The 16,976-nt window shown below is 41.2% G+C and overlaps 1 protein-coding gene across 1 annotated transcript in view; it reads left to right on the plus strand.

Annotated features, from left to right (window-relative positions):
- LOC311280385 (ryanodine receptor 3) overlaps window positions 1-16,976 on the plus strand; it is a 160,942-nt gene that overhangs the window by 46,606 nt on the left and 97,360 nt on the right. The window contains exons 19-27 of the mRNA XM_084392502.1: window positions 1-100; window positions 2,396-2,588; window positions 3,102-3,318; window positions 4,760-4,864; window positions 9,583-9,686; window positions 11,795-11,878; window positions 12,807-12,966; window positions 14,357-14,504; window positions 15,708-15,910. The exon at window positions 1-100 is cut by the window's left edge and continues 142 nt beyond it. Coding sequence (XP_084248628.1) covers window positions 1-100; window positions 2,396-2,588; window positions 3,102-3,318; window positions 4,760-4,864; window positions 9,583-9,686; window positions 11,795-11,878; window positions 12,807-12,966; window positions 14,357-14,504; window positions 15,708-15,910 — 1,314 coding nt within the window. The remainder of the gene's footprint in view (window positions 101-2,395; window positions 2,589-3,101; window positions 3,319-4,759; window positions 4,865-9,582; window positions 9,687-11,794; window positions 11,879-12,806; window positions 12,967-14,356; window positions 14,505-15,707; window positions 15,911-16,976) is intronic.

Raw genomic sequence — 16,976 nt, forward strand, 5'->3', positions numbered from 1 at the left:
GGATACGCCCCCTATCCAGGCGGAGGAGAGGGATGGGGCGGCAACGGCGTCGGGGACGATCTCTACTCGTACGGCTTCGACGGGCTCCATCTGTGGTCGGGTACGCACTCACTACACACACACACACACACACACACACACACACACACACACACACACACACACACACACACACACGCGCGCGCGCGCACACACACACACACACACACACACACACACACACACACACACACTCACACTCACACTCACACTCACTCACTCACTCACTCTCACTGACACACTAGCTTCCGGCAGATGGCCGTACGCAAGTCGACTTACGCCAAAAGAGTAACACTTCATTACGTTGTGCGTCAAGTTCAACTGTTTCTCTTTTGGCGCAAGTTGACTTGTGTAGGCCGTCTGCCGGAAACTCGTTATTTTAGTTGATAAAGTTTTAAATATGGATATTTTTCTTACATGAACGCATCGCTTCACTTCATAAGGCCTTTATTAACCCCCAGAGCAGTGTGGAGTACTTTTATGATGGACAGATGCACTTTTATGATGGATAGATGCACTTTTATGATGGACAGATGCACTTTGATGATGGATAGATTCACTTTTATGATGGATAGATTCACTTTTATGATGGATAGATTCACTTTTATAATGGATAGATGCACTTTTATGATGGATAGATGCACTTTGATGATGGATAGATTCACTTGGATAGATGCACTTTTATGATGGATAGATGCACTTTGATGATGGATAGATTCAATTTTATGATGGACAGATGCACTTTTATGATGGATAGATGCACTTTTATGATGGACAGATGCACTTTTATGATGGACAGATGCACTTTGATGATGGACAGATGCACTTTGATGATGGATAGATTCACTTTTATGATGGATAGATTCACTTTTATAATGGATAGATGCACTTTTATGATGGATAGATGCACTTTGATGATGGATAGATTCACTTTTATGATGGATAGATGCACTTTTATGATGGATAGATGCACTTTTATGATGGATAGATGCACTTTGATGATGGATAGATTCACTTTTATGATGGATAGATGCACTTTTATGATGGATAGATGCACTTTGATGATGGATAGATTCACTTTTATGATGGATAGATGCACTTTTATGATGGATAGATTCACTTTTATGATGGATAGATGCACTTTTATGATGGATAGATGCACTTTGATGATGGATAGATTCACTTTTATGATGGATAGATGCACTTTTATGATGGATAGATGCACTTTGATGATGGATAGATGCACTTTGATGATGTATAGATGCACTTTGATGATGGATAGATTCACTTTGATGATGGATAGATTCACTTTTATAATGGATAGATGCACTTTTATGATGGATAGATGCACTTTTATGATGGATAGATGCACTTTTATGATGGATAGATGCACTTTGATGATGGATAGATTCAATTTTATGATGGACAGATGCACTTTTATGATGGACAGATGCACTTTTATGATGGACAGATGCACTTTGATGATGGACAGATGCACTTTGATGATGGACAGATGCACTTTTATGATGGATAGATGCACTTTGATGATGGATAGATTCACTTTTATGATGGATAGATTCACTTTTATAATGGATAGATGCACTTTTATGATGGATAGATGCACTTTGATGATGGATAGATTCACTTTTATGATGGATAGATGCACTTTTATGATGGATAGATGCACTTTTATGATGGATAGATGCACTTTTATGATGGACAGATGCACTTTTATGATGGATAGATGCACTTTTATGATGGACAGATTCACTTTTATGATGGATAGATGCACTTTTATGATGGATAGATGCACTTTTATGATGGATAGATGCACTTTTATAATGGACAGATGTACTTTTATGATGGACAGATGCACTTTTATGATGGATAGATGCACTTTTATGATGGATAGATGCACTTTGATGATGGACAGATGCACTTTTATGATGGACAGATGCACTTTTATGATGGATAGATGCACTTTGATGATGGACAGATGCACTTTTATGATGGATAGATGCACTTTTATGATGGATAGATGCACTTTTATGATGGACAGATGCACTTTTATGATGGATAGATGCACTTTTATGATGGACAGATGGACTTTTATGATGGACAGATGCACTTTTATGATGGATAGATGCACTTTTATGGACTTCCAAAAACAAATACCCATTCACTGCCATTTTAAAGCTTGGAAGAGCCACGACATTTTTTAATATAACTCTGATTGTATTCGTCTGAGAGAAGAATGTCATATACACCTAGGATGACTTCAGGGTGAGTAAATCATGGGCTAATTTTCATTTTTGGGTGAACTACTCCTTTAATAACGTTTCACACATGCGTGCAGGACGTGTCCCGAGGGCCGTGGCGTCGGTGAACCAGCACATGTTGTCGTCTGATGACGTGGTCAGCTGTTGCATGGATCTGAATGCTCCCAGCATCTCCTTCAGGATCAACGGGCAGCCGGTGCAGGGCATGTTCGAGAACTTCAACATCGACGGGCTGTTCTTCCCCGTGGTCAGCTTCTCCGCCGGCGTCAAGTACGATTCACGTTTATTCAATTCAGTTCACATTTATTTGTCTGTTATAAAGAGCTCATTGATTTTTACATTACATGCATCAGAATTTCATCATACTTTTTGGCCTTATAAATATCAGCATCTGCACCATATAGCATATTTTTGATCAGTTTAAGCCTCTGAATAAAATTGAGCATAATCAATTCAATGCAAATTTATTTGTGTTGCGCTTTTCACAACACGCATAATTTCAAAGCAGCTTTACAGAAAGTGCATGAGTCCACATTACAATTTACAGTGATCTGTTATCAGAGGAAACTGCCTAAGTTATGTATTTCAGAAATGTACATATACAAATCACGGTTCGCGAAAAATTGATTAATTTAAACAATGTAATAATTAAAGGCAGAAACAATGAGCTGATTGAAGTAATGAATACTTGTTTGGTAACAAATGATTATGACATTTAGAACAATTTAGCATTTCTGTGCACTATTGTCTCAGCACACACTTAACCCTTGTGTCGTCTTATAGGGTGCGTTTCCTGTTAGGCGGTCGCCATGGAGACTTCAAGTTCCTGCCCCCGTCGGGTTACGCCCCGTGTCACGAGGCTCTGCTGCCGAAAGAGAAGATGAGGGTCGAGCCGGTGAAGGAGTACAAGAGAGATGTGGACGGAGTGAGAGACTTACTGGGAAACACACACTTGATGTCACAGGCCTCCTTTATTCCCAAACCTGTGGACACGTCTCAGGTACACACACACACACACTCACTCACTCACTCACTCACTCACTCACTCACTCACTCACTCACTCACTCACGCACTCACTCACTCACTCACTCACTCACTCACTCACTCACTCACTCACTCTCACACACACACAAACACACACACACACACACACACACACACACACACACACACACACTCTCACTTACTCACTCACTCGCTCACTCACACACACTCACACTCACACACACGCACACACACTCACACTCGCACACACTCACAGAGACTCACTAACACACTCACACACACACACACAGAGACACACACACACACACTTACACACACACACACACACACACTTACACACACAGAGACACACACACTCACACACAAACACTCACACACATGCACACATACTCACACACTCATACTAACTCAAACACACACTCACTCACTCACTCACTCACTCACTCACTCACTCACTCACACACACACACACCCTAACATAGACACTCATAAGAAATACTTAGTACCACAAAATTCCCTCGAAATACAAAATATTAAAGGTATTGCGGAGGATTTTCTTTTTCCGGGTGGATCATCAAGACTATTGGTCCTCCTAGTTGTCAATCATTCTGGTGATATGTTTACGTAAGGTTTCTTCTAAATGTCTGAGGGTCGCAAGAGAAAAAGTGTCTACGAATTGTATTACAAGAAGAGAAAGGCCTCTGAAGAAAGAAACAAGACCAGAGTGTTTTTGGGAGAATATTTCACACGCTGGCGTGCGCTAAAAGCACAGGTTGGGCTTCCCACTGAAGTTTCTACTCGACAGGTAAAGTTTGGCAGGCTATTTGGAGAAATCCATTTAAAAGCACTGCTAGTACAAGTTAATGTAAGCTATGATTAGCGATGCTAGCCCTGGCACAAGTCACGCACTCGGCTTGTGCACACGTTTAACAGGTGTTCCCTCTCGGGAGCAGGGAGAGTGATGCGCATGTGCATTTGTTCAAAAAGTGGAGAGGGCGGTTCTTTTCTAAAGTTCGGGAAAATCCTCCACTATACCTTTAAATACAAAATATTTTTAAACAAAAATATCTTGCAAAAACAGAGTGTGTATGTGCCCTAAATGTGGACCAGCCCCAGTTAAATTAAAACATTCCATGATTTGCTTTAGAATTAAAATGGTAAAGAACATGTTAATTACAGAAACTTGTGTTTATATCCAAACGTTGATGACGTCTGTGTTTATGACGGTCGCACACAGATCCTCTATCAACTCTTTCAACTCTATTCTCTTTAACTGTACTTCTCTTTTATTTTTCTTATTTTTGTGAAGCGCTTTGAGATGTAACTTTTAAAGGCGCTATAGAAAATAAAGTTTATTATTATTATTATTATTATTACAGATGGTTAACAGTGCTGTTTTGTGTGTGTGTGTGTGTGTGTGTGTGTGTGTGTTCAGATTGCGATGCCTCCTCATCTGGAGAAGGTTCGGGATCGGCTGGCGGAGAACATCCATGAGCTCTGGGGAGCCAACAAGATCGAGCTGGGCTGGTCCTACGGGAAGGTACCATCCGGACACACACACACACACACACACTGATATCAAATGACTGCAGAAGTCGTGTATCATGTGACCTGTGCCCGTCGTTTGTTTTGCTTTCTCTTTTATGATTTGCTCTTCGATTAAAACAGAGGGTAAGTGACTCGGTTATACCCATCATCCCGTGTGGTTGTGACCCGCCATGTTCATGTAGTGTCACTGATGTGATTGATTTACTCAGAAATAAGGGGCCCGGCAGCCATTTTGGCTCTCTGACTGACATGTGTACGTCACAGTAATCCTCTAGATGCTTGTCTAGAGACATTGTGGGCCCTTTAAGAAACTGGAAATCAAATGCACAGATGTGTGTCTGTGTCCACGTCATCCTTCATCTCCGGTGTGTAAACGAGCAGCTGTTTCACTCTCGGGGAAGTTTGGCATGAGCTGGACGAGCAGAGTTTAATGTGTGTTTTAATGAGCGCTCGTTAGCTGACCCTGACGCTCTGGCACCGAGGATTATATTCACACAGAGGGAGATGTAGTCCTGCTTTAAATCTTCAGCCGTGGCTCATGGTAAATCAAGACCTGTCAATCTGAGCCATCGATGCGATCCAAGAACGCTTCGGCTGTAAAACACTGGCTATGTTTACATGCTACCAAATAATCCATTAGTAACGGGATTCACGGCTCAATCGGACTGAAAATTGAGCTCGATCCCAATGAAACTTCGATCGGATTGAAAGGGTCGGTTTATTCCTTTTCTAATCCGATCGAGAGGACATGTAAACACTTGATCGTGTTGAAAACCGAAACTGAAAGGACTGCGCATGTGCAATGATGTAGAAATTGCGTCATTTAAGAGATACGGTATAGACCTTATGTAGCTCCGCCCCTTTTCAGCGCTGCGCTCGTTGTCTTTTGACTTCCGGTCTGTATTTTCACAGCGATTTTGCGTGTTTATTAATGAACGGCTCATTTTAAAATCTTCCCGGTCGACTGACATTTGTTAAGTCATCTGCTTTAAACATTACAGTCCTCATGATAACTTTCGTTAACTTTACATTAAGTAAATCCACTTCAAAAGCTAATTACTCCTGGACAGCAGTGCCATAGAGATATACAGAGTGACTGCAAAAACGGAAGTTAAAAGACAATTTTCTAAAGATGGCGGTGCCCTCGTTTCTCTGGCGCATAAGGTCTATACAGTCATTCATATCACTTATTACACAGCATTTCAACACATTAATAATTATGGGGATAAGCGATATTGATTTCAGATTAAACGGTTTTATAATCGTACCTGTTTGTATCTTATAATCCAAATGGCCGCCGCTGTGTTTGTGTGAAACGAGAGAGCGAGTCCACGATACGGGATGGCATAATTAAATAACTATTCAAAATATTGATTCAACTGAGTTGTAATATTTTATTAGCTCACCAAACGCAAAACTTCCACGAAGAAACGTTCCTAGTGAGCGTATAGCGCTGATGGCGTCAGTGACCCGGATGAGCCGGTGTTCCTGTTCCCAGAGGCTGTTATCTGGGAATAATATACCACTGGATGTGTGATTGACCAATCAGAATCAAGTATTCCACAGAGCCGTGTAATAAAGTGTCATATAAATGCTAACAACATGTTAGAAATGAGTTACCATGCTAAAAACATGCTAATGACTATGCTATGATGTGTGGAACGAGCTAGCGAGTAAACACTACATTCAGATTCATCAGTCAGAATCAATTCAGTCCGACTGAAACAGAAGTTAATGTAAACGGATCCGGTGTAAATCATGACCTGTCAATCTGAGCCATCGCTCCGGCTGTAAAACGCTGTCTCTTCTAGCGCTGCCCTCGACTAAAGACTTTTCTAGTCCACTAGTAGTCGTTCATTTAAGGAATTAGTCGACTAATCGCGCGTTTATATTAATAAGCCATAAATCATAATAACGAGCATATATTTATTAGGGTACATAGCCTAACCAGCGCTCACATGCACACCTAAAGATCGCCACAGCGCACCGGCAAACGTAATGAGTACGAGTGTGTCGTGGAAAAACTGAAGGATACCGTCTAAACATTTTAATAACTTACTGGAAATATTTTCTGTGTTTTCGACTGCAGAGATGCTGACTCGTCATCTCCGCCTATATGCTCGTTTCATACGGATTACATAATCTGAGAATATTTATTTTCCATTTGAATTGGTGGAATATTTAAAAGTAGACATTACAAGCTTTCTATAGATATATGTCTTATGTCTGTGAGACATCGTTTCGGTTCGTGACGTGACTGAGACCAAGGCGTCAGAAAGCGCATCCTGGTTGTTTTCTTTATTTTACAAAAGCGCAACGTTGTGTTGTTATTGTGAGTTTAAAGAAATAAAACTAGACCCTTTACAGTTTGCATTACTCTTATCTATATAACCAAAAATGACGTAGTATTATAAACGCAGTGATGCACTGTGATAATGCAGTAAGCGTGCTCTCCACACAAACACTTATGCTCCTGATAATAGCTCACATTTATCCAGGTTAAACACTAGACTTGTAAAGTGCAGATACTCTCGTGTTTCAAATGATAAGCCATATTTGAGGTTGATGAACGATAGGTGAATGTTTGGATTTCGTTCCGTTAGCAATCTGTCCGTCACAGCCTGCGTGGTCTCTTCACATCGCCTCTTCCCACTACGAGAGAGCCAGTGTCCACTGGTCGAACTTTCAGTTGTTGTTGGCAAACACTGCGACGCGATCATTCCCAGAAGCCCTATTGCTTTAGCGAAGCATCATGTCAGTGTCACTCTGTGATCCACACATCATTGTCTCATGTTGTGTTTGGGGCGGCACTTTTTCATAGAAATACTTGGTATAGTTTGGTCTCTAACTGAAACGAATACGCCGCTTGTTTTAAGACCTTTTCAACGATATATGACACAAGTCTATCAAGTCTAGAAGTCACAACGAAACGGCTTATGACTCGTTTGAAAAACAATTCATTTAATTGACTCAGAGTCGACTCTTACTTTTGAAAGACAAGGGGCCCTATTTTAACGATCTGAAACACAAGTATCAAGCGCGAAACGCAAGTAACTTTGTGGGCGGATCTCGGGCGCTGTTGCTGTTATACCGGCGGGATAAATGACTCTTGCGCCCTACGCTAATCTAAAATGTGTTGGTCTGAAGTCGCTTCATTACTCATAGGTGTGGTTTGGGCGTAACGTGAAATAAACCAATCAGAGCATCATCTCACATTCCCTTTAAGAGAATATTTGTCCTTGTAATAATGTATGGTTTTCTAAAAATGAGAACTGCTGCGTCTGTGTATAGATGAGAGAAACAAAGTGTGTGTGCGTTGTGCACACGCTACATTATGGCCAAGCATGCGCCCTTAAAATAGCATCTGAATAACACTGACTTTAGACGAGGTTTCTCCTGGTCTGTGGAGGAATTGTTTTCTGCAACTGCAAAATAGCACCAGGGAACGTTTGCGCCGGAACACGCCTCCTCTTTTCGCTGAACCGCCCCCGGGAGCGCAAGTTCATTCCCTAATTTACCGACGTGCGTCTGTGGAGGGAAAAGTCCGCTGTGCGTCGGGTGAGAAATAGGAATGAAACATGTGTTGGTGTACAAAGTCAATTGCGCTGGGTGCAAGATAGGGCCCAATAACTTTATATACGGTGCACTTTCAGATTTAAAACTTTGCAGGATGTTTTCATTCACTTAGAGCTGTGTTACACACTACATGCAAGGTCATTTTCTAAAATCCATAATAGGGGCCCTTTAAGAAACTACATGTACTTACTATAGGGTTAGTTAGGGTTAATAAAAATACATGTCACCCACAGATATTGAGTAATAATTTAATTTAATTTAATTAATTTAATTGAAGACAGTTATTTAAATTAAAATATTGGTTAGTTATTCAAATTAAATTAAACTGATCTCTATTTATTGTTATTTTCTGGTATTTTATGCATTATTTATTATCATAATTTCAACCCTTTGCAGTGCATTTTGTTTCTTTCGCTTGTGTTAGATTTGCAGTCGTTTGCATTATTTCATTTGATCTGAATCTGTCATTTTGCAGTTACTGGTTCATACAGTTTATGCCTGAATGCATCTTTAATATAAGTGACATTAACAGAGATCAACTCAAACTCAACACAACATGCCAGTTTTATAAAGGTTTTTATCTTTGGTTCCCAGTCAAATAAACTAGAAAGCTTTTTTTTTTTTTAGGAAAAGTTGTCTTACACACACATTTATAGCGCTTTATACAATACAAGAATATTTTAAAGCAGCTTCACATTAATAAACAGGAAAATAACGTTGCAAACTGCATCAGTGATGACACAAGCTGTAGAGCGGCTCTACAGAAGACAGTAGTTTCATTACTCAGATCATCTGATAGTGTCAGTACAGTTGAATCCATAATATACTGAATATGAATTCCTTTGAGATCGTGCATGTGTGTGTCTCTGTTTATGGCTGATGAAAGATCTCATCAGCTCTACAACCTGCGACGCTCATGACATTCCCACAATGCTTCTGGTAGATTGATTATCTGTGCGCGTGTGCAGAATGCGTCTGTCATTCTGCGGTTCTCTCGTATAGTAATGATCTCCAGCAAGCGTCAGGTCTACTGTGGTTCCTCTCATCCAGATGTCTTCTTACGTTCATCACGTGTGTGTGTTCTCTCTCCTGCCGTCTGTGTGTTTTGCTGATTCATGCGTGTTCGTTCCTCAGATCAGAGAGGATAACAAGCGTCAGCATCCGTGTCTCGTGGATTTCTCCAAACTGCCAGAAACCGAGAGGAACTATAACTTACAGATGTCCACAGAAACACTGAAGTAAGACCGGCACACGCGTGTGTTAGTTATGTGTGTGTGTGAGTGTCTGTGTGTGAGTGTGTCTGTGTCGGTGTGCGAGTATGTATGTGTGTAAGTATGTTTTTTTTATGTGTATTTGTGTTTGAGTGTTTGAGTATGTCTGTGTGTGAGTGTATGTGTGTGAGTGTGAGTATGTATGTGTGTGAGTGTGTGAGTATGTGTGTGTTTGTGAGTATGAGTATGTGTGTGAGTGTGTGAGTATGTCTGTGAGTGTTTGTGAGTGTGAGTATGTGTGTGAGTGTGTGAGTATGTCTGTGAGTGAGTATGTAATTTGTGTGTGTGAGTATGTCTGTGTGTGAGTGTGTATGTGAGTATGTCTGTGTGAGTATGTGTTTGTGTGGATGTGTTTGTGTGTATTTGTGTGAGTGTCTGTGTGTGAGTGTATGTGTGAGTATGTGTTTGTGTGTATTTGTGTGAGTGTGAGTGTGTGTGAGTGTGTGAGTATGTGTTGTATGTCTGTGAGTGAGTATGTAATTATGTGTGTGTGTGTGTGTGTGTGTGTGTGTGTGTGTGAGTCGAGAGTATGTCTGTGTGTGTGTATGTGTATGAGTATGTCTGTGTGTGAGTATGTGTTTGTGTGTATTTGTGTGAGTGTGTGAGTATGTGTGTATGTCTGTGAGTGAGAATGTGTGTGTGTGTGTTTGTATGTATGTATGTGTGTGTGTGTGTGTGTGTGTGTGTGTGTGTGTGTGTGTGTGTGTGTGTGTGTGTGTGTGTGTGTGTGTGCATGTGTGTGTTTTCAACTTTTTCTCCAAAGACTGGAAATGTCACTTCCATAAAAACACAGCATCAGAAATAATACAGAACCAGAATCCATCTTGAAGAAGTGTGAAATATGTGTGTGTGTTTTAATCTCAGGAAGGGTGTGTGTAATCGCCGAGCTGCTCTCTGTGCTGGAGGCTGTACTGGGCCCTGTAATCGCTGCTCTCAGCTCTGCTTTATGTCTGTTTATGATTTGAGAGTTGGGAGTGCTTAACTTCATCATTAACCTTCATATGAGTTTTGCCAAACCTTCATTAACCTCTGATGACACACACACACACACTGTTGCACCCTGCGTTACTCCCTCTCTGCGTTACTCCCTCTCTGCTGATACAGCAGTCTCCAGTGCAGGATCTCGCCGAACACAGGGATTGTTAGCAGTGCTGTTTAAGTCAAACATCACTATTACTAGTGCTCAAATGAGTGCTTCATTAGGTACTAATTTGATTTGGACCTGCAAGGGACTGCCTAGCAACCACATTGCAACATCTGGCAACCATTTTTTGACTTGGACCTGTAAGAAACCACCTAACAACCACATAGCAACGCCCGGGCAGCCACTTTTTTGACTTGGACCTGCAAGAGACCACATAGCAACGCCCGGGCAACCACTTTTTGACTTGGACCTGTAAGAAACCACCTAATAACCACATAACAACACCTGGGCAAGCACTTTTTTGACTTGAACCTGCAAGAGACCACCTAGCAACCACATCACAACACCCTGGCAACCATTGTTTGACTTGGACCTGTAAGAAACCACCTAACAACCAAATAGCAATGCCCTTGCAACCACTTTTTTTACTTGGACCTGTAAGAAACCAGCTAGCAACGATATAGCAACACCCTGACAACCACTCATTTGACTTGGATCTCAAAGAAACTCCCTAGCAACCACAAAGCAATGCCCTGGCAACCACTCGGTTGACTTGGACCTCCAAGAAACCACATAGCAACCGCATAGCAACACCCTGGCAACCACTCATTTGACTTGGACCTGTACAAAACCACACAGCAACCATATAGCAACACCCTGACAACCACTCGATTGACTTGGACCTCCAAGAAACCACATAGCAACCACTTAGCAACGCCCTGGCAACCACTCGTTTGACTTGGACCTGTACGAAACCACATAGCAACCACTTAGCAACGCCCTGACAACCACTCGTTTGACTTGGACCTGCAAAAAAAACGCATAGCAACACCCTGGCAACCACTTACGCTCTTGCTCTGTGATTGCAAACACCTCTCACGTCCCCGTGCAGTTTTTATTCGGCATGTTGTGTTTTCTGTGTGTGTTTCAGGACTCTTCTGGCTTTGGGTTGTCATGTGGTCCAGGTGAAAGTCAACGCTGAAGAGGAGTTGAAAAAACTCAAACTCCCGAAGAAGTGAGTGTGAAGTGATGTATGAGACATCTCAGGCCACAGATGGTGCGCCGCCGCACCAGATGCTCGTCTCAGAACATCACATTCATTCCAGCCTATAAAGCTCTGTGAACAATGACCGTCTCTTACATGAAGCTGATTCATATCCATCATCACAGATTATCTGCTTATATTTATAGAGAAGAGGAAACGCATGTTTAATAACATTGTTCTTTCATCTTTACAACAGCCTTATTTAACTATTATTTATATACTGATGCAGTTTTTATCAATAGTTTGATCAGCTTTCATATTTTCAGTATTTTCATTTTATTATTAATTAATTCATTAGTTTCTTGTGCAGTTAGTCATTTTACTTCTTCAACCAAGGCAGCACTTCTAGTTTTTTTGTGTAAGTTCTTTTAATTTAATATTTATTTTATTTCAGATTTATTTAATTTAAAATGAACCATTCTTTACAACAGTGATATTTTAGTTTTATTTATATACTATTATAATTTGTATTCATATTTTTAATTAACTTTTAATTTTATATTTTCAGTTTTCATTTTAATTTTAGTTTTATTTTAATTCATGTGCTTTTGTCATTTTTATTATTTCTTTTATTTTTTAAATCACTAGGTATAATCTTTATTTCAGATTTAGAAAAAAATCTTAATTTTTTTATTTACAGTACAGTAATTTTAGAGCTTCAACCAAGACAGCACTTCTAATTTTAGTTTAATGCAAGTTATTTTTTCAATCAAATATTTTTATTTCAGCTTTATTTCAATTAACAAACATGTTTTTAACAGTTTTAGTTCTTTACAGCCTCAGATTTCTTGAACTGGTGAATGAAAAGTTCAGTGATTTTCCCAGCTCAATTCTGTCACTGTAAATGTTACCTAGAAGGCTGTGTGTGTGTGTGTGTGTGTGTGTGTGTTCTCTTCAGCTACATGATGTCTAACGGATATAAACCCACACCGCTGGATCTGACTGATGTCAAACTGAGCAACGCTCAGGAGCTGCTGGTGGATAAACTGGCCGAAAACGCTCACAACGTCTGGGCCAAAGACCGGATCAAACAGGGCTGGACCTACGGCATACAGCAGGTGAGAAGCCCAGAGCATTCTGGGATACCAAAGCAGCCGTTTCCCCTGTGTCCCTGTGGAACAGCCTCACAATTAAACATCACTTTCGCAAAGGCCTCATGATGAAGACAAACGGCCAATTAATTCCTCAATTAGCTTGAAGCGTTGAGCGTCCAATCGGAACAAATCGCAGTCTCTGGTGTTTTTCCCTCAGAGCCAATGACAGCGCATCTCTCTCTCTCTCTCTCTCTCTCTCTCTCTCTGCAGTTAATGCTTTTATTTCAGTTGTAAACCCTGATGTCATTACAGAATGCCCTTTTTTTGTTTAAAGGTGACATATTAATAAGCCTCTTTTCACAAGATGTGATATAAATCTATGGAGTCCCCAGAATGTGTCTGTGAAATTTCAGTTCAAAATACCAGATCATTTATTATAGCTTATTATAGCATTTTTGGGTGTGAGCAAAAACACGCCGTTTTTGTGTGTGTCCCTTTAAATACAAATGAGCTTTAGCTCCGCCTCCGTTCAGAAGAGGGCGGAGTCTTTACACGAGCTTCAGAAACTCCGGCAATAACAAAACAGGCCAATCTCACTCATCCAGAATCCCAGAATAACCAGTAGCGAGTGCAGCCTTACGGAGAGACTCAGGAAGAGCTTCTGAATGTTAGTGGAGACATTTGTGTAGTTGTTGTGGAGTTACACTGATCATCTCATCATCATGTTGAACTTCTCCACAAGTGTCCACAGTTCCTGAGGTGTTTATAAGACAGCGGTGACATGTTCTGGTCAATAGTGTTCAGTGCTCGTCTGTGCTCAACCACAGAACAGTTTCAGGCTTTGCTGGATCTTTATCATTGCGTTAGAACTGGTCTCTGTTGTCGCGTGTGGAACCAGATGTCGGCTGGTGTGTGTAAACTGTAATATTATAATAAGATCCTCTTCATACGTCAGAAGGGGAGCGAAATCTGTTCAGCTTATTTTTAGACATGCTTGCAGAGAAAGGCTGACCAGAACACAGTTACTGGGTTTCACTTTTCATGTTTTCTGTGTTGATTGAAACACCCGATTATAGCACTTACACACTGTTCATGCTTATATGGATTGTTTTAGACTGAAAAGGTTGTTTAGTTTATTACATAATTTATTTTATAGTTTTAATGAATCTTTTCCTATAGATATATTTATTGTTGGTTAAATATGTTAGAAGAAAGAGGTTTATTTGTCAGTGTTTAAATTTTCGTATAGATAAATATAATTTGTTTCTCTCTCTCTCTCTCTCTCTCTCTCTCTCTCTCTCTCTCTGTCTCTGTCTCTCTCTCTCTCTGTCTCTCTCTCTCTCTCTCTCTCTGTCTCTGTCTCTCTCTCTCTCTGTCTCTCTCTCTCTCTCTCTCTGTCTCTCTCTTTCTCTAGGATGTGAAGAGCAAGCGTAACCCTCGTCTGGTGCCGTATGCTTTACTCGACGAGCGCACGAAGAAGTCGAACCGCGACAGCCTCCGGGAAGCCATTCGCACGCTGATCGGATACGGATACAACGTGGAGCCGCCTGACCAGGACGGGGGTGAGGAGCGAGAGAACACCACTGCACTCCTTCCTAAATCACTAATCATAAGCCATTCTTTCACAAAAATCTGGAACTTGTTATTACGTCTCAGTTAATTAGAAAAAATAAATCATTATTTCCCAAAAATTTTGAACTTTTCATTACGTTGAATGCTGCTTATCTTCTAACAACTTTGTTCTCAATATTTATTTATTTTTGTTAATTTATTTTTGTTTGTTTACATTTATTTATTTTACTTTTCCTCATGCCTTTTTTTTACATTTCTTTGTATAATTATTTATTTTTTATTTGAGGTTTTTTTACATTCCTTTGTATATTTATTTATTTATTGTAGTTTTTTACATTTCTGTTATTCATTCATTTATTTATTTAATTATTTTACATTTTCTTTGTGTATTTATTTTTTAAATTTTTTGTTAATTATTTATTTATTTTGTGTTTATTCATTCATTTATTTTACATTACATTCATTCATACAATTTTTTTTTACATTCCTTTTGTTTGTTTGTTTGTTTGTTTATTATTCTTTGTATGTTTGTTTTTGTATTTAGCTTTTTGGCAGCTTTGGCATTCCATACTAACAAGCTAAAAGATTATTTTTCTTTTATAGTCTAATTACCAGAACTTACTGTCACAAGCAATGATAAATCTGACATGATATGTGGACACATGGTGTTTCACTGACAGCAGGACACTAGCTAGTGATGACTAGCACTGTTTACTGCAGATATGCAAATGAAAAAAACATGGTTGGGAATATTTATAATTAGTCATTTTTTCCAATTCAATGGGATATAAGTTCTGCTTCATCTCACATCGGTTTACACAGAAGAACAGTAAAAGAGAACAAACACTTTGGGTGTTGATGTTACAGTAACAATTCAATTCACGTTTATTTGTACAGTGCTTTTCACAATATACATCATTTCAAAGCAGCTTTACAGAGTCCATATTACAGTTTACAGTGGTCTGTTATCAGAGGAGACTGTATAAGTTATGTATTACAGAAATGTACATATACAAATCACAGTTAGCAAAAAAATTATTAATTTAAACAATGTAATAATTTAATGGGGAAACAATGAGCTCATTGAAGTAATGAATACATGTTTGTTAGGGTTAGAAAAGGACATTTATAGCAGATGATGATGGTAGTTTTTGTACTGGTGTCCGGGTCTCTCACGGTCCTCCTCTCGGCAGGGCACGTGGTGGAGAGGTTGAGCATCGATAAGATCCGCTTCTTCCGCGTGGAGCGGACGTACGCGGTGAAGACGGGGAAGTGGTACTTCGAGTTCGAGGTGGTGACGGGCGGAGACATGCGTGTGGGCTGGGCTCGACCCGGCTGCAAACCCGACCTGGAGCTGGGAACCGATGACCAGGCCTATGTGTTCGATGGCCATCGGGTGAGTGAGGAAACGCTGGAGCCGTTCAGACCCGTGCAGAACTCAGACCCGTGCAGAACTCAGACCCGTGCGCAGAACTCAGACCCATGCAGAACTCAGACCCGTGCAGAACTCAGACCCGTGCAGAACTCAGACCCGTGCAGAACTCAGACCCGTGCAGAACTCAGACCCGTGCGCAGAACTCAGACCCGTGCAGAACTCAGACCCATGCAGAACTCAGACCCGTGCAGAACTCAGACCCGTGCAGAACTCAGACCCGTGCAGAACTCAGACCCGTGCAGAACTCAGACCCGAGCAGAACTCAGACTCGTGCAGAACTCAGACCCGTGCAGAACTCAGACCCGAGCAGAACTCAGACCCGTGCAGAACTCAGACCCGTGCAGAACTCAGACCCGTGCAGAACTCAGACCCGTGCAGAACTCAGACCCGTGCAGAACTCAGACCCGTGCAGAACTCAGACCCGTGCAGAACTCAGACCCGTGCAGAACTCAGACTCGTGCAGAACTCAGACCCGTACAGAACTCAGACCCGTGCAGAACTCAGACCCGTGCAGAACTCAGACCCGTGCAGAACTCAGACCCGTGCAGAACTCAGACTCGTGCAGAACTCAGACCCGTGCAGAACTCAGACTCGTGCAGAACTCAGACCCGTGCAGAACTCAGACTCGTGCAGAACTCAGACCCGTGCAGAACTCAGACTCGTGCAGAACTCAGACCCGTGCAGAACTCAGACCCGTGCAGAACTCAGACCCGTGCAGAACTCAGACCCGTGCAGAACTCAGACCCGTGCAGAACTCAGACCCGTGCAGAACTCAGACCCGTGCAGAACTCAGACCCGTGCAGAACTCAGACTCGTGCAGAACTCAGACTCGTGCAGAACTCAGACCCGTGCAGAACTCAGACCCGTGCAGAACTCAGACCCGTGCAGAACTCAGACCCGTGCAGAACTCAGACTCGTGCAGAACTCAGACCCGTGCAGAACTCAGACACGTGCAGAACTCAGACCCGTGCAGAACTCAGACTCGTGCAGAACTCAGACCCGTGCAGAACTCAGACCCGTGCAGAAC

Source organism: Rutilus rutilus (assembly GCF_951802725.1).
Source record: "Rutilus rutilus genome assembly, chromosome: 21".
Lineage (NCBI taxonomy): Eukaryota > Metazoa > Chordata > Actinopteri > Cypriniformes > Leuciscidae > Rutilus > Rutilus rutilus.